Raw genomic sequence first — 27,301 nt, 5'->3', positions numbered from 1 at the left:
GGGGCGGCGTTCGGCGCGGCTTGCGGCTCAGCTCGTCCCGGTCATGGAGGCGCCCATCGCCCGCCTGCTTGTGCTCCTGCTGCTCGGGGCCTGGGCCTCGGCGCCCGGCAGCGCCTCCCCGGAGGCACCGCTGCTGGTCAACGAGGACGTGAAGCGCACGGTGGACCTCAGCAGTCACCTGGCTAAGGTGACGGCCGAGGTGGTCCTGGCGCACCCGGGCGGCGGCTCCACGTCCCGCGCAACCTCCTTCCTCCTGGCCCTGGAGCCCGAGCTCGAGGCCCGGCTTGCGCACCTCGGCGTGCAGGTGAGTGCGGGTGAGCGGCGGGGGTCGGCGCGCGCCAGCCCGGCAGTCTCGGTGGACACGTCAGCGTAAGCCTGCTGGAGAGAGGCCGCCGCCCACGTGAGCCGCCTTCTGATCGCGGCCCCCTACTCCTCCGAGGGGGCTCCGCCTGGGCGGGCGGGCAGTACCCGCGCTGGCCTCCGGCGGAGCGAGCTCTCCTTGTCCCCCCCCGCCCCCGGCCCGGGGAAACTAGGGGAGTGGCCGCCTCTGCGAAGGGCCTAGCGGGGCGCGGGTGTGCACCAAACTTTCATTTCCCACGGCTTGACGCAGGAGTCCAACCGGAGGACGAAGAAATGAGCCCAAAGATGAATATCATTCCATTAATTCAGTGTCTGGCCCATAGTAGGTGCTCTTTCTAGCCTTCGTCCAATACAATCAGAAATGTAACATTGTGTATTTTCTAGTTTGTAATTTGAAACCGTTGTTAGTGTAGTATACTTAAGGTTGCTAACGAACGCTTTTTAAATTTTGTTCCTTTCCTTAAAGTTAGTTTAAGAAGTAATGTAGGTAATAAAACCTCTCTTAAACTACAGAAAGGTCAAGACTGAATCACTCCCTTCCCCCTACGGTTTCTTGTTCTTGCACTTCGTCAGTATATGGCTTGGAAGGTTGCTTTATGTACTTCCCCAGCATTTCAATGAACACTTCTACAACTCTCAAGGAAAGAAAATGTGGGTTTACGTATTCATAGGTTTGCTTTTTATTACTATTTTCATTAAGCAAAGTCCATTAAGTGATTACCCAATTATTTGTTGAGGGAGAGTAGTCATTACAGTGTCATATTCCTTCTAAGTACACCTTTCTCTCTGACTGAATCTGGCTATAAAGCTGGGTTTATGGAGATTATACTTCTGAAAGGATTCCTCTTCCTTTTCATGCCTTGTCCATGATGGAATGCACAGCTTTACTCAAAGGTTTGTGTAAAGGTGGATCAAAACTTCCTTTAAATGTGTGCTGCCACCTTTGAGCGTTTTGAATGTTAAATCCCATTCTTTTATAAAAACTAGTTCTGGGGCATCTGGTGGCTCAGTCGGTTGCGAGTCTGCCTTCAGCTCAGGTCCTGATCCCAGGGTCGTGGGATCGAGCCCGGTGTCAGGCTCCCTGCTCAGTGGAGAGTCTGCTTCTCCCTTTGCCTGCTGCTCCCCTTGCTTGCACTCTCTCCCTCTCTCTCTGTCAAAAAAATAAATAAAATCTTGGGGCGCCTGGGTGGTGCAGTCGTTAAGCGTCTGTCTTCGGCTCAGGGCGTGATCCCGACGTTCTGGGATCGAGCCCCACATCAGGCTTCTCCGCTATGAGCCTGCTTCTTCCTCTCCCACTCCCCCTGCTTGTGTTTCCTCTCTTGCTGGCTGTCTCTATCTCTGTCAAATAAATAAATAAAATCTTAAAAAAACCAAACAAATGAAAAACTAGTTCTGATGTATTGAAGTTGCCACAGTTAAACAAGACAGCAGGAGAAGCTATCTGCCATCATGCTGGAGAATGCTAGATTACTGCAGACATGTCCTGTTGGCAATCTGCTTTGTGTTGGGTGTTCTGATAGGTGTTTTAAGTACATTCTCTTCAACCCTTATAATGGCCCTTTGGGGTGTAGGCTCACTGGAGGTGAGGAGTGCAGTCTAGGAGTTAAGTTGTTTAAACCTCCTGTGTCAGCTCTTAGAGTGATGAGTGAATCGAGGCTTAGGTTAGTTTCAGACCGTGTGTGCTCTTCACTGTACCCCATTGCCTGTTTTGGCCTAGATGGCTCTGAGGTAGGGTTGTGTTGGGATGTAAGCCCTGCAGCCCCATCACCAGGTTTATTAAAAATCATTTGTTAATTTCATAGTCCCACGAGAGAGACGGGTTAAATGGATATATGTGCTCCTTTACACCCCTTTCCCAACGGGAAATGTAACTGGATGTTAGACTTAGCAAAGAAGGTGTGTATTTTTTAGTAGTTGACTTGGAGGCCTTGATAAGGTTGCTAGAAGTTTTTTTCAGTGGATTTATCTTTAGCCTTCCATGTAGAATTTTAGGAACTGGTTAGAAGGAACAATGGTGATTTCTTAAATTTTTTTTTGAAGATTTTTATTTATTTATTAGAGAAAGCACGAGCCGGGGGAGGGGCAGAGGGAGAAGCAAACTCTCCACTGAGCAGAGAATCCCAGGACCCTGGGATCATGACCTGAGCCAAAGGCAGGAGCTTAACTGACTCAGCCACCCAGGCGTCCCACAATGATGATTTCTGACGAGGATCTAGTGGTTGCTTATCATCTTACTACCAAGGATCCATGTTAGTATTTTTCCTCTCCTGTGGATCCTACATTTGAAATCTTTCGTCTCTCTGATCTTTCATTAATACCTCTTAGTAAGACAAATCAACACGTAACTGAATGGTGATAAGCACGAGTATACTAGAATGTTACCATTGTGGTAAGATTCCGGTCAAAGTGAGGAAGCTTTTTTTTTTTTTTTTTTAAAGATTTTTTATTTATTGATTTGACAGAGATAGCCAGCGAGAGAGGAAACACAAGGAGGGGGAGTGGGAGAGGAAGAAGCAGGCTCCCAGGGGAGGAGCCGGATGTGGGACTCGATCCCAGAACGCCGGGATTACGCCCTGAGCCGAAGGCAGACGCCTAAGGACTGCGCTACCCAGGCGTCCCGGAAGCTTGTTTTTATTAGCCTGTGCAGCTATATTGAGGGTGATTGTTATGATTACTTTTAGGCATTTTATTTATTTTTATTTTAAAAAAAATTTTTAAAGATTTTATTATTTGAGAGAGGGAGAGAGAAAAACGGAGGGAGGGAGTGCAAGCAGGGGGAGGAGCATAGGGAGAGGGACAAGCAGACTCCCTGCTAAGTGCAGAGCCCAATGTGGGGCTTAGTCCCACGATCCTGAGATTATGACCCGAGCCAAAACCAAGAGAAACCAACAGTCTGATGCTTAACCGACTGAGCTACCCAGGTGCCCCTAAAGATTTTTTAAAGAATTTTATTTTTAAGTAAGCTACACCCAACATGGGGCTCGAACTGAAACCCTGAGATCAAGAGTTGCATGCTCCACCGACTGAACCAGCCAGGCGCCCACTTTTAGGCATTTTAAAATATTAAAAATAGCTTTTTCCTCATTAGAGTTCTGTGTGCCCTATTGGGAACAAGTGCTTCAGCCCAAAAAGTAGTTTAATTTTTTTTCCTTCCCCTAGCAGAGTTTGGATTGGCAAAGAGATCAGCAGTGTGTATTAGGTTTTCCTCACATTCTTCTCCATCTCATGATTCAGGGTGTTTGCTCTTTCTCAGATAGACCCTGCAGCCTGCTGGAGTGAACATTCTCTTCGTGGTTACACATCCTTTTGCAGTGAAGGATGAGAATAAGGGAGTGTGACAAGCAGTGGCTGTTGGACTTATGCCACTGTTAATGTTCATGCAAGTGAACCAGTTTTGGCCATGTGGGAGACTTTTCTTTCTTTCTTTTTTTTTTAAAGATTTTATTTATTTATTTGACAGAGATAGAGACAGCCAGCGAGAGAGGGAACACAAGCAGGGGGTGTGGGAGAGGAAGAAGCAGGCTCACAGCAGAGGAGCCTGATGTGGGGCTCGATCCCATAACGCCGGGATCACGCCCTGAGCCGAAGGCAGACGCTTAACCGCTGTGCCACCCAGGCGCCCCATGGGAGACTTTTCTATCACAACAGTAAATAATACTATTTATTTTCCTTGCAACTGTGTATGTGAATGTAAATGGAGAAGAAAACATCACCTTTGTATTGGGAAAAGTAAAGTGTAAGTGTAGTTTTTATTTATATGTGTGTATTTGGTCATTCAGGAGAATGTTGTGTATTTATAGAGCTTACTATACAACCAATTCAGCGCAAAAGTAAGTCTTTGACAATATTCTTATGTTTCATATGGAAAAAAAATTGTTACCAGCGATTGTCTTGAAAAAGTTCTTGTAGTTTGAGTACTTTACTGTGGACTTTCTAAGGCAGTTGGTTAACTTTTGACTCAAATTTAGAGGCTGAAAGACATAATAGCCCTTTTGTCCTGTTACAGGTGAAAGGAGAAGATGAGGAAGAGAACAATTTGGAAGTACGAGAAACCAAAATTAAGGGTAAAAGGTACGCAACCAGATAGAATAGCTGTACCCTGCCTTGTCTTGTTACAGGTTATCCCATCGGCTGGAATCATAAGGTAGGAGAGTTGCTAGGAAGTACCTGGTGTTTTAGAGGCTGTTTCAGTTAATACACTGTGTTGTAAGTAAGCAACAGCTGTAATGTATTCTGACCATTTGTGTCTTTTCTGATTACTAATGCTAAAATGGCCTCTAATGGTGGCAGTTTGTTTTACAGGAAGGTAGCTGCTTTCCATACCAGGTCAGGTCGGCTAATGTATGTGGGGATAGGGATCCCCAAACAGTGGATGGAGAACCAGTATGTGAGAACTCCAAGCTGTTTGTCTCCGTAAATAGCCTCCCATCTGTTGTTGGCTACCTTCCTCTTTCCAAAGGGCAGAAACTCTACCCCCTCACCTCCTTTTGAGCCGTCGGGGCATTGACGTGATTGATGCTTCTTTGCGGGAGTTAGACCTAGCTCTCTGAAGGCTGGGGTTGGACTTGCCTTGTTCTCTGCTTTAACCTCAGCACCTAGCATGGGGCCTGGCACTCCCTAGTTATTGTAAAACACTTTGTTAAAGATATTTTCCAGAATGCATAAAAAGCAGGAAGAATTGTATAAAGAATCCACATATATTGCATCACCCAGCTTCAACAGTTATCCGTATTTTGCATGGTATTTATTAGGCATTGAAATATTTGTTGAATGAGTGATGTGGGAGGAAGAAATGTTTTTAGCCTCAGTGATTCTTGAGGAGGGAATAGTCATGTCCTGCCCCTACCCCGCCCAGGACATTTGGCACTGTTGGAGACATTTTAGGTTATAGCTGAGGCCAGGGATGCCCCTAAACATCCTACAGTGCCCAGGACAGGTCCCTCCTCCCAGCAAAGAATTACCCACCCACAAATGTCAGCAGTGCCAAGGTTAAAAAAAATCCCGTTTGCTAAGACAAACAGAGTTAGCTTATGCTGTAGTTTATCATAAAAAGAAATAAAATATTTGACTCTTGACCAGCAAACCTTTGAGCCTTATAGCTGTCAGCCCCCACGTGATTCAGAAAGTGTTAAATTTGGTCTTCCTGCTTGGCAGAGTTTGTTTTGTTTTGTTTGCTTGGCAAAGTTTAAAAAAATTTTTTCTCATTAGTTTTGAGTTTTTAAAAAACGAGAATATGACATAATAATTATTGTTTTCCTTATGCATATGCCCCAAAATACATAATTTTATGCAAGTGTATAAATGGGATAATTTCATATTTATTAATGTCTGTATAAAGCTTAACAGCAACATTAAACAAGTCATTTATCCTGCAATCCTAATATGACAACTTACAGGTCTTTGTTCTGATCCATGAAAAAATCTGTTCCTTAGACACCAGTATAGTCACCTCTGTGTTGTCTGCCTAGCCTTTCATCAATCAGAAGCCTTCATTAGCTGCTGTTTCCGAGTTGTAATGAGAATTGATATTTTTTTTCAGATTTATTTATTTATTTTAGAGAGAGAGTTTGCTCAAGGGAGCGGGGAGGGCAGAGGGAGAGGTAGAGAGACTCTCAAGCAGACTCCACGCTGAGCATGAAGTGTGAGGGCTTGGGGCTCGATAGCATAACCCTGAGATCACGACTTGAGCCAAAACCAAGAGCTGGACGCTTAACTGGCTGCCTCTCAGGCGCCATGAGAATTGATCTTTCTTTCTTTCTTTCTTTCTTTCTTTCTTTCTTTCTTTCTTTCTTTCTTTCTTTCTAAAGATTGATTATTCTAGGGACACCTGGGTGGCTCAGTTGGTTAAGTGTCTGCCTTCGGCTCAGGTCACGATCCCACGGTCCTGGGATCGAGTCCCACATTGGACTCCTTGCTCGGCGGGAAGCCTGCTTCTCCCTCTGCCTGCTGCTCCCCCTGCTTGTGCACTCCCTTTTTCTCTCTCTGGCAAATAAATAAAGTCTTTTTTTTTTTTTTTAAAGATTTTATTTATTTGCCAGAGAGAGAAAAAGGGAGTGCACAAGCAGGGGGAGGGGGAGAGGAAGAAGCAGGCTCCTAGCGGAGGAGCCTGATGTGGGGCTCGATCCCATAACGCCGGGATCACGCCCTGAGCCGAAGGCAGATGCTTAACCGCTGTGCCACCCAGGCGCCCCCAAATAAATAAAGTCTTAAAAAAAAAAAAAACATTTATTCTAGAGAGAGTGGGGGGGGGAGGGGCAGAGAGAAAGAGAGAGAGAATCCCAAGTATACTCCATGCTGAGCGTGGAGCCTGATGTGGGCCTCAATCCCAGGAGCCTGAGATCACGACCTGAGCCGAAACTAAGAGTCAGTCATTTAACCGGCTGAGCTACCCAGGTGCCCCTGAGAATTGATATTTCTAATGATCACCTGGAACACTGAAATGTTGTTAAAGTGAGATTTAATTATGCTGGGACATTTGATGTGAAAATTAAGGTGGGGTTGTGTCATATTTTGTTGATGGGCTAGAGGGAGAAAGAGATTAAGGGGTTAATTAGGAAGGGATGTAATAATCTTGGCAAGGGAGAATTGTTTGAACTGAGGGGGCAGCAATGGAAAGCCAGGAAGGGATGAATTTGAGAGACATTCTAAGGCAGGATGAACCAGACATTAGGGATGGAGTAGAGCAAGGCATCTGAACATGCTGGAGGGTTTTGGTTTAGAAGTAGTCAGATGGTAGTAGTATTAAAAGAGTAAGGAATTGGGATTATGAGTGATACTGGGTATTTCGGGTGGTCAGTGGAGCTGTCTAGTGAACATTTGAAAATAGGAGTTTCACGCTCAAGGGCAGAGCATGGGATGAGAAGCAGATCTGGAACTTGAAGCCAGGAATTGGTTAAGACCATCCTGGGAGAAGGTGTAGGACTTACTATATTTTAAGTAGGTACTTCAGAGTAGTAATAGAGTGTGTGACGGTGTGACTGATGAAGACATGGCAAGGTTAGAGTTCCGTAAAGCCGTATCAGGAAAGGTGATCCGTGTTCTGCCCTCGGAGGACAAATTCCAAGGAAGCATGTTAAATGCCTTTAATTCTCCACTCACAGTGGCTGGGCCTGCCAAAAGTTATCTTCTGGCTTAGAAAACTCAGATTCATTTTTGAGTTGCTATCCTATGGATTTTAGTAGTTTCCAGGCCATCTCTTTTTCCTTAAGATGCTAGTAGCTTTATTTTTGTAAATTATGAGATTGATACAAGTTCATAAAACAAATTGGAAAAAATAACAAAATGAAGCTAATTTTCCTCTCGGAGACAGTTACCATCAACAGTTTAGAAACATTCATTGGAATACTTTTCTTCACATACACTTGTATGTATTTATTCTTTAAGATAGAATCGTACTGTGCCATTTGTAAACATTTATTTACATCGTACATGGACATGCTTAATATCTGTAAAATCCAAACATCTTTTTTAGTGGCTGCCAGTTTTCCACTGTGTGGCTCTGCTGGAATGCTTCTAACCATTATCCTGTTGTTGGACCCTGTTGGACCTTTACATTTTATACTCTCCCCCCGCCCCCGACTTATTTATTTAGAGAGGGAGAGAGCAGGGTGGGGGCAGAGGGGAGGGAGAGAAAATCCGAAGCAGACTCCCTGCCGAGCACAGAGCCCGATCCAGGGCTCAGTCTCATGAACCTGATGAGAGCATGACCTGAGCTGGAACCAAGAGTCTGACGCTCAGCCGACTGAGCCACCCAGGCACCGCTGTACTCTTTTATTATTATAAACAACTGTGAAATGAATACCTAGACATCTGTCTTAAAAGGTTTAAATTAATAGGTTAAAGGTGATCTCTTAAAGAGAACTGCTTTTGTCTTAGGTACAAAATGTTGCTGTGACTTTGAGTTGCTACTTCTGTTTTCAGTTCCCTTCATGTCTTAATTTTCTTGCCTTGTTCTTTCTCCAGTGGGAGATTCTTCACAGTCAAGCTCCCAGTTGCTCTCGATCCTGGGGCCAAGGTTTCAGTCATTGTGGAAACAGTCTATACCCACGTGCTGCAGCCGTATCCAACCCAGATCACCCAGTCAGAGAAACAGTTTGTCGTGTTTGAGGGGAACCATTATTTCTACTCTCCCTATCCAACGAAGACACAGACGATGCGTGTGAAGCTTGCCTCCCGAAACGTAGAGAGCTACACCAAGTTGGGCAACCCCACGCGCTCTGAGGACCTCCTAGATTATGGACCTTTCAGAGACATCCCTGCTTACAGTCAGGTAGGCTCGTGTGGAGTCCAGTCTGTCCCTGCCTACTCCAGAGGATGTCTTCTGGAGTGACTACTAGTGGACGGGCTTGGTGGTGTGAGATGGGTGTAAATCTGGTCATTTTTAAGATCATTCCCAAATATTCTTACCTGCTGTGAAATGACTCCATGGGGGTCAACTCTCTCATTTTGGGAGAACAGCTAGAGGCTGGGAGGTGTAGGAAGATTTTTAAGAAGGGCTCTGATAAGGAAAAACATGGCAGATGGGTATTTGAAGCAATGACACACGAGCTGAGTTGAATTATTGCATCAGCATTCAGGACTTCTCAAAGCCTACTGTTAGCCCGTGACAGTGCTAATTGGGGATTGCAGAGGTCTCTGAGGGAGCCCCACAAACAGCAATCCTCTTCCCCCTTCCCAGATTCTCACATGCTGAGAAACGAAAGTATTGAGGTAGGTAGGAAGTGGAAAAATGTGTAGCTTTATCACAGGTAAAGCCTAGGTCGAAGGAGTTCAGCTGCAGGTACTGCAGGAGGTTTCCTAATATGGAACTCCAAATTGAGACAGAAGTGTCCATGCGAATAAGGTGGGCCAGGGCAAGCCTCTCCACGTGGAAGCCTTGCCGGCAGATGAAGTGAGATCTCAAACTGCCTGCAGGCAAGTATGCCAGATGGAGAAGAGGAGCTGGGCAGAGCATGCCTCTCCACTCTTCTCCAGTTTACTCTTACGTGGGGGATACTGGTCCTCTGGACGAAAAGGCTCAGAGTCTTATACTAACAGAACTCCCATCACATGAAATAAAATGTGAGCCCAGAGGCATTAACTTTTTAAATGTAAGCAAGGTGGAGGAGAAGGGGGTTAGGGAAGGGAAGACCAACTTGCTGACCCACCATCTTATTTCCTAGGCTCTGTAAATAGTGTATTAAATAAGATCATTTCATTGAATCAGAGTTAAAAATGTAGTTAAAATATTTTATTCTGTAGCTATAGACAAGGAAACAGAATCGGTGAAATTAAATGACTCCTCTAGGAGTAGATTACAAATAAATTAACTTCTAGGGAAGATGGGCAAGTTGTATGTAGCATAATTCTAGCAAATATACTCACATTAAAAAAGAATAATAAAAAATAAGGAGGTAGCATTTGGAGGGTTGGAGTGGGGGTTGGGGGAGAAGGGATCAAGGCATTGTGGGTAAAGGCCCGGAGATGGGAGACCAGGTGCTGTGGTGTCTGGGGCGCTGCTGGGGTAGTAAAATCGGCTGCCTCGCTGATCCCAGGAGTTGGACCTTAAACTTGGAGCAATCAAGGCTTAAAAAAGACTATTGTGGAAAAGTTCAAACATATATACAGAAGTATAGAGAGTGGTGTAATAACTTCCCATACACCCATCACTTCGACTCTGTGGGTATCAGAATATTACCACACTTATCAGCACTCTTTTTTTTCTCTGCTGTAATATTTTATTTTTTTTTAAGATTTTATTTATTTATTTGACAGAGATAGACAGCCAGCGAGAGAGGGAACACAAGCAGGGGGAGTGGGAGAGGAAGAAGCAGGCTCCCAGCGGAGGAGCCTGATGTGGGGCTCGATCCCATAGCGCCAGGATCACGCCCTGAGCCGAAGGCAGATGCTTAACCGCTGTGCCACCCAGGCGCCCCATCTGCTGTAATATTTTAAAGCAAATCTTAATCGTGTCATTTTAGCCTAAGTCCTTGATTATCATCTCTGAGATGCGTGGATATTTAAGACTTCTATGCATCTCTGTGTTTAGAACATATATCACTGAGGATGTACAGTCAAGATATTTGTTCTGATGTCACTTGAAATAATTGTTTCTGTTTTCTCAGTCTCTCAGGTGTCAGTTTGACGTACTTAGGGCTGTTCATTTTTGGTCATTTTCCACTGTAAACAATTTTTTTAAATTGATATAATTTTTTGAAATGAAAACAGCCAGAATTATATAACAAGGTATATTCAGAGAACTCTTGCTTCCACTTCTCCCTTCTGTCTGTTCTTGGTGACCATTTATGTTAGCTTTTGGTTTATCTTTCTAATGTTTTTTTCTATAAATATATGCAGATTATAGTAAATTTATATTCCCCCATTTCTCAAAAAGTAGCACCCTGTGTATGCTGTGGCCTCATGGGTTTTGGTGGGGGAGTGAGAGTGGCCCCCAGTGATTCCTAATGACGCAGAGAGCCCTGGGGGCTCATGCTCTGTGCAGCTGAGGGACTGGCTGCTCTCTGAGTTGTGTTTCCTCTGAGTTGTGTATTTCTTTTCCTTATTTAAAACTGAATGATTCAGTTCATGTTGGGGACAGAGATTTGTTTGTCTCCTACATAGGCTTCTAAATTTTTAATATTTTGGATTTTGGACTTTCTCCATTTTAAATTAATAAAATGCTCATGAGAGACTGTTTGGCAAATACAGAGGAAAATTTGATGCCACTTGACATCCGCTTTTGCTTAGTGCCTGAGTCATTTCTTTCTAAGCACAGGGGCTTTTTAATGTGGAAGCTCTGTGGTGTGTAAAGTATTGCATGATACTTTCACCACTTAGAATAGTCTCTGAACATTTTACATTACCTTTGTAAACCATTTTTAATAGCCGTTTAAGATCCTATAATTTGATGTCTTATAGCTTATTTGCCAAGTTTCCTGTGTTGGACAGTTAGGTTTTTTTCTGTAACACTCTAGTGGTCATCTCTTTACAGCTCTGTACTTTTTATATAGTCTCAGGGTAGGTTTTCTTTTCTTTTTCTTAAATTAAGTTTGGCCTTAATTCCGGTTAACATATGGTGTAATATTAGTTTCAGGTGTACAGTGTAGTGACTCAGCACGTCCATACATCACCCAGTCAGTGCTCATCACAGTAAGTGCCCTTCTTAATCCCCATCACCTGTGTCACCCATCCCCCCACCCACCTCCCTCTGGTAGCCCTCAGCGTGTTCTGTTTTTTCTCTCTAGTTAAGAGTGTGTTTCTTGATATTTCTCTCTCTGTCACTCACTCACTGTCTCTCTCTATATATACATATTCTGTTTGCTTGTTTGTTTCTTAAGTTCCACATATGAGTGAAATCATGTGTTTGTGTTTGACTGATTTCACTTAGCATTATACTGTTTAGCTCTGTCCATGTTGTTGCAAGTGGTAAGATTCCATTCTTTTTAAATGGCTGAATAATATTCCAGTGTGTGTGTGCGTGTGGGTGTGTATATGTATATTATACGTACCACATCTTTATTCATCAGTTGCTGGGCACTTGGGCTGCTTCCATATCTTGGCTATTGTAAATAATGCTGCTATCAACATAGGGGTGCATGTATCCCTTTGAATTCATGTTTTCGTATTCTTTGGGCAAATACCCAGTAGTGGGATTGCTGGAGGTACGGTAGTTCTATTTTTAACTCTTTGCGGAACCTCCATGCTGTTTTCCACAGTGGCTGCGCCAGATTGCATTCCCACCAGCACTGCGTGAGGGTTCCTTTCTCTCCACATCCTCACCGACACCTGTTGTTCCTTGTGTTGTTGATTTTAACTGTTCTGACAGGTGTGAGGTGATACCACATTGTAGTTTTGATTTGCATTTCCCTGATGATCAGTGATGATGAGCATCTTTTCATGTGTCTGTTGGCCATAGGAGAGGTTTTCTGAAGTAAAAGTTTTCACATCCATGCATATGAGCATTAAAAATCTCTTGATGTGGGGGCGCCCGGGTGGCTCAGTCGGTTGAGCAGCTGCCTTCGGCTCAGGTTGTGGTCCCGGGGTCCTGGGAACGAGCCCTGCATCAGGCTCGCGGGGAGCCTGCTTCTCCCTCTCCCGCTCCCCCTGTTTGTGCGCTCTCTCTCTCTCTGTCAAATAAATAAAATATTAAAAAAAAGAACCTCATGATGTGGGTGGGGTGCCTGGGTGGTTCAGTTGGCTGAGCGTTGGACTCTTGGTTTCTGCTCAGGTCATGGTCTCAGGGTCATGAGATCGAACCCAGCTTTGAGCCCTGCCTGGGGCCCTGCGATCAGCGGGTAGTCTGCTTGGCATCCTCTCTCTCTCCCTCTGCCTCCCCACCCACACACGTGTCCTTACTCTCTTGCTCAAATAAATAAATCTTTTAAAAAAATTAAAAATCTTTTGATATATATTGCCAAGTGGTTTTTCAAAAGATTTAGCCAATTTATTATGGCACTGGCAGTCAGAAACTGCTTGTTTCCTCGCACCCTTGTCAATATCAGCATTAAATACTATCAAATATGATTATGGATGAAGTTGAACTTTTAAGAATCTACTCATAGAATGAGTGAATAAAGTAGCAGGAGCTATGAGAATTAATAAAATGTCCTTTTTCATGGACTTTTGGGGAAGAAGGGTGTTTTCCTGATCCTTCTGTCCTTTTAGATTCCATTTCTCAGGTTCCAGGTGTGTAGTCATGGAAGGGCACTTATATTACTTAGTGACTAGAAAGATTTAATACTAATTTAGGTGGTGAAGTTGACAACGTGGAGGAATTTCCAGCGGTATCTCCATTAATTCTCTGAGGCCTCCCTGGGAGGCAGTAGTTACTGTGGAGGAGCGCGCAGCCAGGGTTAAAAGTTGAAGACCCGAAGACCTCGTATTGCCACTTAGGTTTATTTATGACCTTGAATATGTTAACACTGCTGGGCCTCAGTGTTTTTAATTTGTAAAACAAGATAAGTAGTACTTACCTCATGGTGGTGTTTTGAGGATTAAATGATCATGCATTTGTTTAGCGCTCATAGTGACTGACACATGTTTATGTTAGCTCCGTACATGTTAGCTGAACAGGTCTCTCTGCTGGGGGCTTGTCTGGGTGAATCTTCTCCGTGTTAGAAAAAATCCAGTCGTGCTGTGACTCATCCTCAGTTTTGAGGTTATTTGCTAGCTCATTAGGCAGACATTATGTGTTTATGAGATCATGTATATACCTCGTCAGAATTTTTCTTTATTATAGTCGAAGATTTCGTTTTCTTTCAAAACTGCAAAAATTATTCAAAAGCCAATGTAAAAAGCTCATTGTAGAAATTTTGAAAATAAAAACTACAAGGAGAAAGTAGGAACAATCTAAGAACTCTATTTCCTACTCGTTTTGCGATTTCTCCTGTATTTTATTTCAGGTTCTTTTTGGTTTTTTACTCCTATAGTGGCTGTAAGATAAGTGGCATGTGGAAGTTTTTGTTTTTAAAATACAAATGATACTTATGTTGGAACCTAAAACAATTTTGGGTAGCCTGTTTTTCCGTTTAGTAATACATCATAAATATTTATTTCCATATGCTGTTAACAAGTCCTAGTAAACGTCATTTTAGAATATAGTGTGCACTGGATACACCATAATTGATCATTCTGTTGCTGATGTATGGGTTATCTCCACTGTATTTGAAACTAGTGTTGATTCATCTGTCACCCAAACTTGAAACTACTTGTTTCCTTTCTCTCCAGGATACTTTTAAAGTACATTACGAGAACAACAGCCCTTTCCTGACCATCACCAGCATGACCCGAGTCATCGAGGTCTCTCACTGGGGTAACATTGCTGTGGAAGAAAACGTGGACTTGAAGCACACAGGGGCTGTGCTGAAGGGACCCTTTTCACGCTACGATTACCAGAGACAGCCAGATAGTGGAATAGCCTCCATCCGCTCATTTAAGGTACGGGGTGTACAACGTGGACATTGGGAGAAACTACTGTTTTATTACATTTGCCCTTTGGCTTTTTGAAAGTATCTAAATATGGACCATTGTTTGGGATCGATTGGTGTTCAAGTAGTTCAGTTCGCAGGGTTAGAACCAACGGAAAGAATCTTAAAAATAAAAAATGCCCCCATTTGTATAAATAGGGCCATTTTTTCTTTTAAAAAGAGATTTTAAGTAATCTCTACACCCAGTGTGGGGCTCGAACTCATAACGCTGAGATCAAGAGTCATGTGCTGTACCGACTAAGCCAGCCAGGTGCCCCAAAGTAGGCCATGTTTTTAAAAGAAAATTTGAATAATAGAGAAAGGAAGAACCATATCACCACCCAGAATTATAATTGCTCATATTTTAATATTTCCTCTTTTATAATGCTTTTTTTAAAAGATATTTGATCATATTGTACATGATGTTTTATATATTTTTAGTCTTATAAATGAAATCTTGTATTTTCACATATAGTCAAAAACTGAAAATGTATTCAGTTGAAAACCCCCTTGGGAAACAGAGTTTGGGGCACTGGCCCCCTGCACAGTTGAAAATCTGCATATAACTTTTGACTCCCTGTTTTTTGGAAGCCGTGCTATTAACAGAAACAGTCCATTATCACACATTTGGTATGTTGGGTGTATTATGTACTGTATTCTTACAACAAAATAAGTTAGAGAAAAAATGTTAAGAAAATCATAAGAGAAAGTACATTGACAGTATTTACTGTATTTACTGAAAAAGGTCCACATATAAGTGGACCTGTGCAGTTGAAACCCATGTTGTCCAAGGGTCATCTGTACTTCATATTATAGAAGGGCTCATTATGTGAATGAAGTGTCAGAGTTATCATCTTCCTGATGATGGAAATACTTTTACAGATTTGGAAGCTATAGTAAAAGAATAGGAGGTGGAGAAACCGCTCCATAACCCTACCACCTGGCGATTTGATGCGATTTCTCCCATTTTTAGTTTCTCTGCCTGCAGGGTAACTTAGAGATTATGTTTATCTTTGTATTAATCCTTCAGTATCATAAAGGTATTTATGATTGTCTTCATTATTTATTGTTTAGGAGAATTGGCATTTACCTACCATATTGAGAAAATAGATGCAATATCTAGAGCTTTTGAAGCCTTGGTGGGGAGATAGACTTCTTTTTAGGTTGTTCCCAGTTTGGGGACTGTTTTAATTAAATAGTGCCATGGGGAGGCTCTTAGCACAGAAAGTTTTTTCTGTCTTCAGGATCATCTCCTGTGAGTAAGTTTCTGGGGGCTTTAGAAGGCATGTCCCCTCTCTTGCAGACCATCCTCCCTGCCGCTGCCCAGGATGTTTACTACCGGGACGAGATAGGCAACGTTTCCACCAGCCACCTCCTTATTTTGGACGACTCTGTAGAGATGGAAATCCGGCCTCGCTTCCCTCTGTTTGGCGGGTGGAAGACCCATTACATCGTTGGCTACAACCTCCCGAGCTATGAGTACCTCTATAATTTGGGTCAGTCTTTAGTAGTTAGGGAGTAGAAAGGGGAGAGACTATCATTTTCTTTCATTTCTTGCATTTTTGTTTCTAGTGGTGGTGGTAGAGAGAGTGTGTGTGTGTGTGTGTGTGTGTGTGTGTGTGTTTTAACAATTGCCAATCACTTTTGATGGGAGGAGAGTATTGTCATTTTTTGGAAGGCTGGGATATTAGGAACAACTTTTCTTGGGTGGGGACAAATTACTATTGTAAAAGTAATACATGTATTTGGTAGTCAGTTCAAACAGTCTAGTAAAAATCCTCTTCTTACCCCCAGTTCCATTTTAAGATAGAACTGCTTCAAGTCTTTTAATTTGAGGTATTTAAAAAGTAAAGAGAAGAACTCAGAGAATAATGAACACTTCTACACAAGCATCCAGAACTAATTATTATAATCATTTTGCCATATTTTTGTCAAGTCTTTTCTTTTTAAAATCTTTTAAATACAAAATTAAGGGTGCCTGGGTGGCTCAGTCGGTTAAGCTTCTGCCTTCGGCTCAGGTCATGATCCCAGGGTCTTGGGATAGAGTACCATGTGGGGCTCCCTGATCTGCGGGGAGTCTGCTTCTTGCTCTCCCTCTGGCCCTCCCCTGCTCATGCTCTCTCTCTCTCAAATAAATAAATAAAATCTTAAAAAAAAAAAAGAGAAAACCACACAAATAAATGTATAGTTCAGTAAATGACTATAGGAACACCTCGTAACCACCACTCACTCAGGCCAAGAAATTGAACTGAGCCAGCCAGCCAGAAGGCTCTCCGTGTACCTCCTCCTTCCCCACAATAGTGGTCACCATCCCGACTTCAGTGACTGCGTTCTTGACTTTGTTCAGTTTTATCACCCAAGTGTGTGTCTCTAGAGTCTCTACTTTAGTTTTGTCCTTTTCCAAAAATTTGATGTCTTATGAGTCTACTAATCCATAGTTCGCTCCTCTGTTTTTTTTTTTTTTTTTTTCTTTTTAACAGTTTAGCTATTGAAGTATGAGCCACTTGCAGTGTAGCCTATAGTCTGGATTTTGCTGACTCCTTACTCAAAGTGCAATTCAGTGTATTCCCATGTCTTCTGTATTTCTTGCAGATTGAAAGCTGTTATCTTCCTTGCTGTCTTACGAAAGACGTTCTTGGACCAGCTTGTATATTTTCTTTTCTCTTCTTTCCTTTTTTTTTTTTTTTTTAAGATTTTATTTATCTGACAGAGCACATAAGCAGGGGTAGCAGCAGGCAGAGGGAGAGGGAAAAGTAGGCTCCCCGCTAAGCAGGGAGCCTGACATGAGGCTTGATCCCAGGACCCTGGGATCACGACCTGAGCCAAAGGCAGATGCTTAACCGACTGAGCCACCCAGCTGCTCCCAGGTTGTATATTTTCAGTCCCAGACCTGGAATCAGCCGTTTCTCCTCAAAGCTCTAGTTTCTTCTTGTGGATGAACAGGTTTTAAGACCACAGTCCGGAACTAGGAATGCATATTGTTCTTAGTTTGGTCAGTATCTAGGCCTTTTCAGCTAACAGAGCTAGGCGTGTATAATGTCTATGTGTAAAAAGTTATGAATTGATGTAGTTACTTAATAGTGTGAACTATAGGGGCGCCTGGGTAGCGCAGTCGTTGGGTGTCTGCCTTCGGCTCAGGGCGTGATCCTGGCGTTGCGGGATCAAGTCCCACATCGGGCTCCTCGGCTGGGAGCCTGCTTCTTCCTCTCCCGCTCCCCCTGCTGTGTTCCCTCTCTCGCTGGCTGTCTCTCTGTCACATAAATAAATAAAATCTTTAAAAAAAAAAAAAATAGTGTGAACTATAAGGATTTTGTCCTATGTTATATCTGTATCTAATTCCATATCGAGAGTCCTCATTCTGAAGGACAGAGGTGACAGAGCATTCCACGGTTGTTTTATCCCACACCTAATACACAGCAGTCTGAGAATAAAAATGGTCATACTGCCACTTCTGAAAAGAGTTTTGTTTATTTTTGGCATATCCTCTCCCCATTCTACCCCCTTGTTTTGGTGTGCTGTATGTATACTGTATATTGTCAGTATATACAATGAGCCATTACAGAGCGTGCTCCCCCCAGATTTTATTTATTTATTTTGAGACAGAGAGAGAGCAGGCATGAGCGGGGGGCAGAGGCAGAGGGAAAGGGAGAAGCAGACTCCCCGAGGAGCAGGGAGCCCGACACGGGGCTCGATCCCAGGACCCTGAGATCACGACCTGAGCCGAAGGCAGATGCTTAACCGCCCGAGCCACCCAGGCGCCCTGCGCCTCCCCCCTTTAAGTCCAGTCTTAGCTCTGTAGTAACTGCAGTTAATGCTCACCCCGTCAGTGTTTACATTGACAGCTCTAGTTATTTTAATGATCTGCATCTCATTCCCTAGTAGAGTCCTCGGGAAGGGCTTGTGGGAGTGAGTCCTCACATATTGATAGTTCGTAACAGGCTGTGCCTTTTGTGCCTCTAAGCCATTTTGAGGAATAGAGCGTCACCGGCGCACATGTCTTTGAATATCTTAAATATGGTACTTTTTCTTGGTATAAAATGTCACTGTCGAGGTCTGATGATCTAACTTTTCCCCTTTATAAGTCTCCTCCCCCTCTAAGTCCTTTTATATAAATATTGAAAGGGATTCTTTCTTGAAAATCTAATACTTTTACTAGAGCATGTTTTGGCAGTGGTTGTCATGTTGCTATTCTTGGGTCTGTATTATGTTTTTTCAACTTACAGTTTTGAAACCTTTTTGTAAGTTTTCTCTGTCGAGGCTCCTCTTATTTCTGTGTTGAATCTTCGCCTGTTTTCTGTATTTGGCAGTTTCTCTTGAGTCTTTCCTTCATTGAAAACTTTGCTTCTTTTTACTTCTATTTATTATAAGACATTACGTATTATATTCATTACTATTCCTTTTAGATTATCCTTCATTTCCAAAACAATTCTTTTATTTCTAAAATTTATTTCCTGAATTTTTTCCTGCATTCCGTCACTTCTCTGAATTTCTATAATTCTGGCTTATATTGCTCTTTCATGACTTGTGTCATTTTTATAATACCTTTAGTTTGTTTTGAAATACTGGGAACAGTTTTTTTGTTTGATTTTTACAGAGAGAGTGCATGGGCGGGGGCAGAGGGGGAGAGAGAATATTTTTTTTTTTTTTTTTTAAAGATTTTATTTATTTATTTGACAGAGATAGAGACAGCCAGCGAGAGAGGGAACACAAGCAGGGGAGTGGGAGAGGAAGAAGCAGGCTCACAGTGGAGGAGCCTGACGTGGGGCTCGATCCCATAACGCCGGGATCACGCCCTGAGCCGAAGGCAGACGCTTAACCGCTGTGCCACCCAGGCGCCCCGGGAGAGAGAATCTTAAGCAGACTCCACGCTCAGCATGGAGCCCGACGTGGGGCTTGATACCAGGACCCTGAGATCATGACCTGAGCTGAAACCAAGAGTTGGACACATAACCGACTGAGCCTCCCAGGTGCCCCACAGGAACCGTTTAAATCAGTTTTGTGGCATGAAATCCTGGCGTGTTTTTATTTTTTCTTGGGATGTTCTCTTTTTTTGTAGCTTTTAAAAATATAACTTACTCTAAGAGTGAGGGGCACCCTTTTTCTGTTGCTCTTTTTTTTTAAATTAAAAAAAAATTTTTTTTAAGTAGGCCCCACACCCAGTGTGGGGGGGCTCAAACTCACAATCCTGAGGTCAGGAGTTGCATTCTCTACCAACTGAGCCAGCCAGGCATCCCTCTGTTGTTGTTGTTGTTGTTGTTGTTGTTTAAGATTTTATTTTTGTATTAGGGAGTGAGAGTGAACACGAGAGGGGCCGGGGTCAGAGGGAGAAGCGGGGCAGCCCATGCAGGACTCAATCCTGGGACTCCGGCAGTCGCTCAACTAACAGAGCCACCCAGGTGCCCTGCTATTCATTTTTAATGTGAGTTTTTAGGAGGGTGTATTGTAGCTGACCAGTTCTCTGTTGATTTAGGGTAGTGTTAAATAAGGTGGCTTGCTTGTGGAGCCTGCCCTGGCTTGGTTTCCTGTAGCTCTGTTGTCCCTGTTCTGTTTGATTTTGATTTTCCTCTGGCAGTTTTTCCTCCGCTTAGGGTACTGTCCTGGGAGGGGAGCTCTGATGGCTTTTCCAAATTCTCAGGGACTAGACAGCTCTGGACTCACAGGTCCGTGGGCCTGTTTTGCTCGCCCACCATGTGGGGTCAGGGAAGGACTCCTCGGAGCTCCAGCCGCTTTCTACAGTTGGCCTGCCTCCTTCTCTGGTCAATGTGGTGGCCTCTTTGGGGCTCTTCTCTTTTCTTCTCAGGTCTGTCACTTGCCCTGTTGCCTCCCTCTGCTTTCTCCTTTACAGACACTAGTAATGTGCAGGTTGTGTGTTGGTGTTTTGTGCCCCCCCTCCATTTGTTTTGGGGTTCGTGGAGATCTTGTTGTAAAAAATGTTCTGTGGGTTTTTGGTTTTGCTATCTAGTTGCTCTGTCTTTATGTAAGAATTGGGGAAGACCCGTAAGTATGCTGTCAGCACCACCTCTGTCTCCCAGAATCTCCTAGTCCATTAACTTTAGATAGCATCTCTGTATTCCTCTCCGTGTACGACGAGAGTGTTCGTACCCTTTGCTTCCTCCCAGCTCCTGTGTCATTTTCTCTGTTTTTCACATCCCTGCACGTGTTTGTCTTTCTTCAGGTGACCAGTATGCACTGAAGATGAGGTTCGTGGACCATGTGTTTGATGAGCAAGTGATAGATTCTCTGACCGTGAAGATCATCTTGCCCGAAGGGGCCAAGTGAGTGTGACTGTCCTTTCCTCTGCTTCCCACTTCTCTGGTACTGACCTGTGCTACCTGAGGGGGAAGCTGTGTTCCGGGGGTGCTGAGTACGTACTCAGCACATAGCTTTGACCGAGAGGTCTGCAGGGACTTTCTGACTGGAGTTTAAACAGAAAAGTTAGACTCAAATGAGGGCACAAGGTTTATTTATGAAATACATGCCCCAGACAGTGCGTCTCTGTGACAGGGGCAGCTTCCGAGTCAGGACAGCCAGGTGGCCCTTGTGCTGTGTTAAGACAAAAAGAAGAGCGATGGAACGGTGGCTCTGTTTTATCCTGGGCTGGTCAGACCAGGTTCAGACGGGCGTGCTGATGGTGTGTTAGGGTTCCGTGCTCATAAACAGCAGTGCTGTCTTCGGCCAGTGTAAGCACAAAGGAGTGCATTTGGAAGGGTAAGGCACTTCTTATGAATTGGCAGCAACAGTTGCAGAGCCATTTGGGAGTCCATTTGGTGGAAACCGACAGTTGTTCACTGGGGGCCTGCCCTTGGCATGAGTGATAAACGCGTGTCTCTGTGTCACTTCGCTCTAGGTTCACTTCAAAATGGAGCGTCTGTTTGACCTCTGTTGGTCACGTGCCCACTCTGGTCACCAGAAAGATCGGCGCCTGGGTTGTTCCTCCAATGGAGGACATTCCATGGGGGATGGGGAGTTCTAGCAAAACTAGAAACTAGAGTGTGAGAACCTGGAGGAGGGAGAGTGGATCCAGGTGGACAAAAACGGGACATGTCCTGCTTACCGTATAAAAGTTCTCAGTCATGTGGGGAGAAAGAACTTCTGGAGTAACTTCTCAGGGGTCTCTTCAGGTCCCCGAGAGGCCCTTGTTGGGTGGAGCGCGCAGTAGGGCCGTGTGGGCTGTGTGACTCCAGGGCTTGGCCAGTCCCGGTGAGCACTCGCAAGAACAAGATGCAGGGAGACGGTTGTTACCGCAGCAGGAGAGTGGTCTGACAGTCGGGGTGTTCCCGCGGGAGGTCTGCTGGTCCCTGGTGCCAGGAGGGGAGCAGAGTAGACTGTGAACTTAGTGACCCTAAAGGCCCCCTGAGCCTTAGAATTCTCCATCCTAGAGAAACCTCGTTGGGCAGTGCAGTTGGTCTTAGGCTGTGTTCCGTTCTCCCTCCGCCCAGGCACATCCAAGTTGACAGTCCCTATGAGGTCAGTCGGGCCCCAGGTGAGCTGCACTACACGTACCTAGACACGTTTGGCCGCCCTGTGATCGTTGCCTATAAGAACAACCTGGTGGAACAGCACATTCAGGACATCGTGGTAAGTAGCACCACTGCTCTGCCTTCGGTGTCTTCCTCCCCAGAGTATGGGGTCCGGGGGGGCCAGGACCTCGCCTGTCTTTATCTTTCCCTCTTCGGGCTGGAGAGGTTTGAGCGCAGTCACCTCTGGGGCCAGGTGTCTGCGTCCATGCGGACCCGCGCGGGCCGTCGCCCTCGTTCTCTGCCCTAGGTCCACTACACGTTCAACAAGGTGCTCATGCTGCAGGAGCCGCTGCTCGTGGTGGCCGCCTTCTACATCTTGTTCTTCACCGTCATCGTCTACGTCCGCCTCGACTTCTCCATCACAAAGGTACCCTTGGCTTTTGTCCTACCTTTGTTAGTCGTTTCGTGCCTTGATGATGTGTCTCGTTAGCTTTGCTGAGCACTGGGGTCCTCTCAGCAAGCCCGAGCAGAACCCTGTTGCCCAGAGGCCGCTCCCCTGCCTGTGGCTTCTGCTGACCCTTACTGTGAAGGGAGAGACCGTGTCCTTGTTGCTGTGACACAGAGCGCGTGGTGGTAACGTGAGGTGGGGTGCTGCTGGTGGCGAGTACTGTGGGAGCAGGGCAGCCCGCGGTGTGCGCTTCGTGGTGGGGCTACCCTGAGGAGGGTGACGGGCAGAGAAGGTGGGGAGGGGCGTTCAGCCGGAAGGAACCGTTTGTGCAACAGCAGGGGGGCTGCAGTGGAACCCGTGCCGGGCAGTGTGGTACAGGCAGCAAAGGCATTGGTCCGGCTGGTTCCATAGACCAGTGAGGCTGCCTCGGCTGCTGCTGGCAAGTCCTGTCATACAGAGGGGCTGAGTGTCGGTTTTGTTATGAAATAGTTCTACTTTGTAAGCTGTAAATGCTGCTTTCCTTTTCTAATTTATTTTTTCAATTTTATTTTAAGTAGGCTCCGCACCCAATGTGGGGTGTGAACTCACGACCCTGAGATTTGAGTCATATGCTCCACTGACTGAGCCAGCCAGGCGCCCCTGCTTTGTTTTTTTTAAAACTTTTCTTTAAAATAATTCCACATGTATGGAAACTTTGCAAGAATAGTAAAAAAAACGATTGTATACTCTTTGCTTAGACATAGCACTTAACGTTTGGCCTCTCTCTTGATATGTAATTATTTTTCCTGGGCCGTTTGAGAGTAAGTTGTAGACGTCTATATCCTTCACCCCTCGAGTACTAAAGCATGCGTGTAGCCTAGGGACAAGAGTATTCTCGTAACATAACCACAGTAGGATGATCACATTCGGGAGATGCTATGTCTCTGGAACGCCGTTAACCAGCATGCCGGCTGTGTTCAGATTTGGTGGCCTGTCCCAGCGACCGTAACACCTTTAGCAGTTGTTCTACCGCCAGAATCCAGCGGAGGATCGTGCATCCCCTTCAGTTGTCACGCTTCCTTGGTCTCCTTTAATCTGGACCAGCTCCGCAGCCTTTCTTTGTCTTTAATGAGCTTGACATATCTGACGTATAGAGACCGGGTTTGTAGAATATTCCTTCACTTAGGTGTAGCGTATGTTTCTGATGAAATCGAGATTATGCATTTTTGGCAAGAGGGCTGTGAAGTGGTGCCGTGTCTGCAGCGCATCCCATCAGGGTACCTGATGTCAGCTGGTCCCAGTGCTGGGGATGTTATTTGGCTAAGTTGATGTCTGCCTAATTTCTTCATGTTACAGTTACGGTTTTTCTCTTTGTAATTAATGTATGATTGTTTGAGGCTATACAAACACTCTCATATACATTCACCGATTAGTCCTAGCATTTGGTATTGATTGTTGTCTGAATGTGTTAGGTGGTTGGCAAACTATGAATCCTTTTGTTGGCACTGTGCTGGAAGGAGAAACTTCTCTTCCCGGTTGACTGGTTGGCTGGTGGTGACTTGTTGGGACTCCTGGCTTCTTACCTTGCTCTGTGGGCTACTGTCCACTGGTGCTACTTATTTTGATACACAAATTATCCCAGATTTGTCTATTTTTGTCAAGTCTCATCATTTTTTCGAGCATTTCCTTATCGTTGGGCACAGCAGCGTGTTTCAGGCGTATTCTGAACTTTCTCCAGGCAGCCCTGGTTCCTTTCAGTGTGGAAATGGTACCTAGAGAGCATGATCTGGGAGCTAGGTGTGATCATTGCTTTTGGGGTGTCTCTGCGTCTGGGCCGTTCGGCAGACAGAGCCAGGGGAGAGAGGTATGGTGTTTACAGTAGCAGTTGACAGCGATGTCTCGCTCCGTCTGATGTCACAGGGTTCTTGCCGTCCTCCCTCATTCCACCATTTTTCCTTCTCTCCTGGACCCCAGCATCAATATGTTTATTCGTTTGTTGAATTCTGTAAACACACAAATAGTTTCAGAATTGCTGTGCTCATGCCGCCAGAAACACCAGACCTATCAGTTAGAGTCCCAAGATTGGCTAGCAGTTCTCTTTGTCTTTAGACTGAGAATACCTGTCAGAGTACTGTGTTCCAAGGTAATTGGCTGAGTTTTCTTGTGTTAACTCATTTGAAATATAGGTAGGTTCATTTATTTCTGTTTGAATTTTATTGTAGTTTCTCCAACTGGCACTGTGAGTATTTAATTTTGATTATGAATTTGTAAAACCCTGCCTTGTAGATAACCAGCTTCATCAGTCTCTGGATAGCCTTCCTGATTGATTTTGCAGAAATAAGCGGTTACTTTAATTCTTATTTCCTCCTCTTTCTTGCACAAAAGATAACACAAGTATGTATGTTTTGTCCTTGTTTTTTTTTAAACTAAATAGGTTATGAGAAGTACCCATATCAGTTCATAAAGCTCTTCCTCATTATTTTCTTTTTTTGTATAGCTGCAGAGTACTCCATTAAATGAACCAGTCCGTTTATTCAGCTTCTTATGTATATATCTCCCTGTCTTAAACCTATGATAATTTATTGAGAAAAAAAAATTTGTGGGCCAAATCCACCATTTGCAGACCAGATTTGGCCTTTGAGCTGAGAAGTTAGAACTTCTCAAGTAGCTGTGTGATGAGAGAGAATTCTAGAAAGTATGTAGGGCCTTATCTCAAGGGTCATGAATGGCAGGATGAGGAGCTTGGGCTTTATCCTTTAGGCCCTGGGAAATTCTTGAAGGTTTTGAGGAGAGAGACTATAATAAATGTCCTGGAAGCCTTCCCTGACCTGCACTGAGATTTCTCTTCCCTTAGCACCTCACCTGTCCCTTTCCTGGTGTATTCTAGCAGTAATATCCTTTCTCCCTTCCTCTCTCTGCCCTGCCGGGCTTTGACGTAAACGTCTACTTCATCTTCATGCCCCTAGTCCTGCCCTTTGCTGAACTGGTCCAGGTTTAGTGTCAGCAAAGGTTTGGTTCTCTGACTTTCCAGGAAGGTGGCTTTTCCTGTTTGCACAGCCGGTGGTGGGTACTCTCTGGGAGGTGAAGGTTGGAGCAGGCTCAGGCCTGGATGTTGTTACTCACGATGTCCCACCAACAGGATCCGGCCGCGGAGGCCAGGATGAAGGTGGCTTGCATCACGGAGCAGGTCTTGACCCTGGTCAACAAGAGAATAGGTCTCTACCGTCACTTTGATGAGACCATCAATAGGTACAAGCAGTCGCGGGATGTGTCAACTCTCAACAGTGGCAAGAAGAGCCTGGAGACAGAGCACAAGGCCTTGACCAGTGAGATTGCATTGCTGCAGTCCAGGCTGAAGACGGAGGGTTCTGACCTGTGCGACAAAGTAAGTGTCTGCCATCCTGGAGTCACTCGGCTCTTTGCCCTCCCTTGTCATGCCTTCAGGGATTGCCCCCACCTTCTAGAATACCATGGGGCTGCTCTGGGTGGGTCACACGCCGGGCAGCTCTTGCTCACTCCTGGCTTGTCCCGTGGTGCCAGCCCTTATGGTGGAACAAGAATTTTAGGGGTCTTGGTTAGGGGCTGGGTTGGAAAACTCTGCTAGCCTTCATGGCACTGTCTGTCCACATGGGCAAGGCTTCAGGCTGCTCCTGTGTGCCTAGAAGATCCTAGACTTAGAATCAGGTGTTTGATTCAGACTTTGTCAACCTGGGCAAGTCACCTAACTTCCGTGCCTCCGTTTATTCATGTCTCAGTACTTTCCTCACTGAGTTGTGAGTGCGAAATGAGTTAGTGCATGTAAAGTGCTGAGAACCCTGCCTGGGACCTGCTTTGTGAGTGAGTCCTTGTTACCTATAAAGAAAGAGGAGACCCCTTCCTCCCCAGAGGTTCCCCTCTGACGACCCCCGTCTCCACATGCCACTTCCTACACTCCCTCTCCTTACCCTGTGTTCGTCATAGGACCTGCCTCTTTCTGCAACTCCCCTCTTTATGTGCCCGAGTATTAATTACCTGGTAGCTTTATGAAGGTCAGATGCCTCATCTGTCTTGACTGCGGTTTTCCAGAGCCTAGACTTGTGCTTAGCACTGCAGCTCACTCAGTGATTGTTGAATGTTGAATGGTTATGACTGAAGTCCTCAGCCTCACACCCAGCTGGTGATAATAGGGGAGTCATTCAGTCTCTCTGCCACACCCCCGCCATTAGTCTTACCCAGCTGAGTCCCTGCACCTAATTTGGCCTAAACGTACCTCGAGGACCTGCTGTGTGCCTTGCACCGTGCTGGGGGATTGCCCAGATGTTCCCACTCGATCCTCAGTCCTCCTGTACAGCTGAGACCTGAGGTCAGAGCTTAAAGGAACAGAAAGGGGAGCTGGCATTTGAAGCCAGACCCTCTGCCCTGGGAGCTCCAGGGCCTGTAGGCGTGGGAGGTGGTGGGCCCTGCTGAGTGTGGGTGGGAGGACCACTCTCAAGCTCTGCCCTGCTCTTTCTCGGCCAGGTGAGCGAGATGCAGAAGCTGGACGCACAGGTCAAGGAGCTGGTGCTGAAGTCCGCGGTGGAAGCCGAGCGGCTGGTGGCCGGCAAGCTCAAGAAGGACACGTACATTGAGAATGAGAAGCTCATCTCTGGAAAGCGGCAGGAGTTGGTCACCAAGATCGACCACATCCTAGATGCTCTGTAGCCCCCGACCGTTACCATCGGGGTGGGCCCAGGGCACTGCACTTTCAGACGGCAGGTGGGGGGCACTGGGGGGAGGGCGACCATCAAGGCCGCTGAGTGCAGGCATCTGTATTTTACAAAAGGCCTTCAAGGAAGTGAAGCCAGGTCCTGCCATAGGCAACACAAGCAGCTTAGTTTTTGTCTTTAAAGCGTTCTTTTTAAAAAAAAAAAAAAAAATTAAATCCCATTAAAACAAAGTATCTTTGTGTTTTGAACAAAGAAATTTTCAGTAGGTGATTGGTTTTGTTTTTTCTGAAGCCTAGGATATCCTTTCAGCCATAAACCCCTTGTTTTTTGCCCTTCTAATTCCCGATGTTTGGGTACTTTGCGAGTGTATGTTTGTTTGTTTTTTAAACGTGTGTGGCCAAATGAAAATAAAGCAGGGACTGTGAA

The 27,301-nt window shown here is 45.1% G+C and overlaps 1 protein-coding gene across 1 annotated transcript; it reads left to right on the top strand.

Annotated features, from left to right (window-relative positions):
- Positions 1 to 27,301, top strand: RPN1 (ribophorin I). The gene is made up of 10 exons (XM_040628373.1): positions 1 to 304; positions 4,367 to 4,431; positions 8,323 to 8,629; positions 14,065 to 14,274; positions 15,607 to 15,799; positions 20,479 to 20,578; positions 21,743 to 21,881; positions 22,071 to 22,190; positions 25,330 to 25,575; positions 26,688 to 27,301. The coding sequence occupies exons 1-10, from the start codon at positions 44 to 46 to the stop codon at positions 26,868 to 26,870; spliced, it is 1,824 nt and encodes a 607-aa protein (XP_040484307.1). The 5' UTR covers positions 1 to 43; the 3' UTR covers positions 26,871 to 27,301.

Source organism: Ursus maritimus, unplaced genomic scaffold (genome assembly GCF_017311325.1).
Source record: "Ursus maritimus isolate PB19 unplaced genomic scaffold, ASM1731132v1 scaffold_14, whole genome shotgun sequence".
Taxonomy (NCBI): domain Eukaryota; kingdom Metazoa; phylum Chordata; class Mammalia; order Carnivora; family Ursidae; genus Ursus; species Ursus maritimus.
Note: the sequence above shows the minus strand (reverse complement) of the source record. Positions and strands in the feature narration are given on the sequence as shown.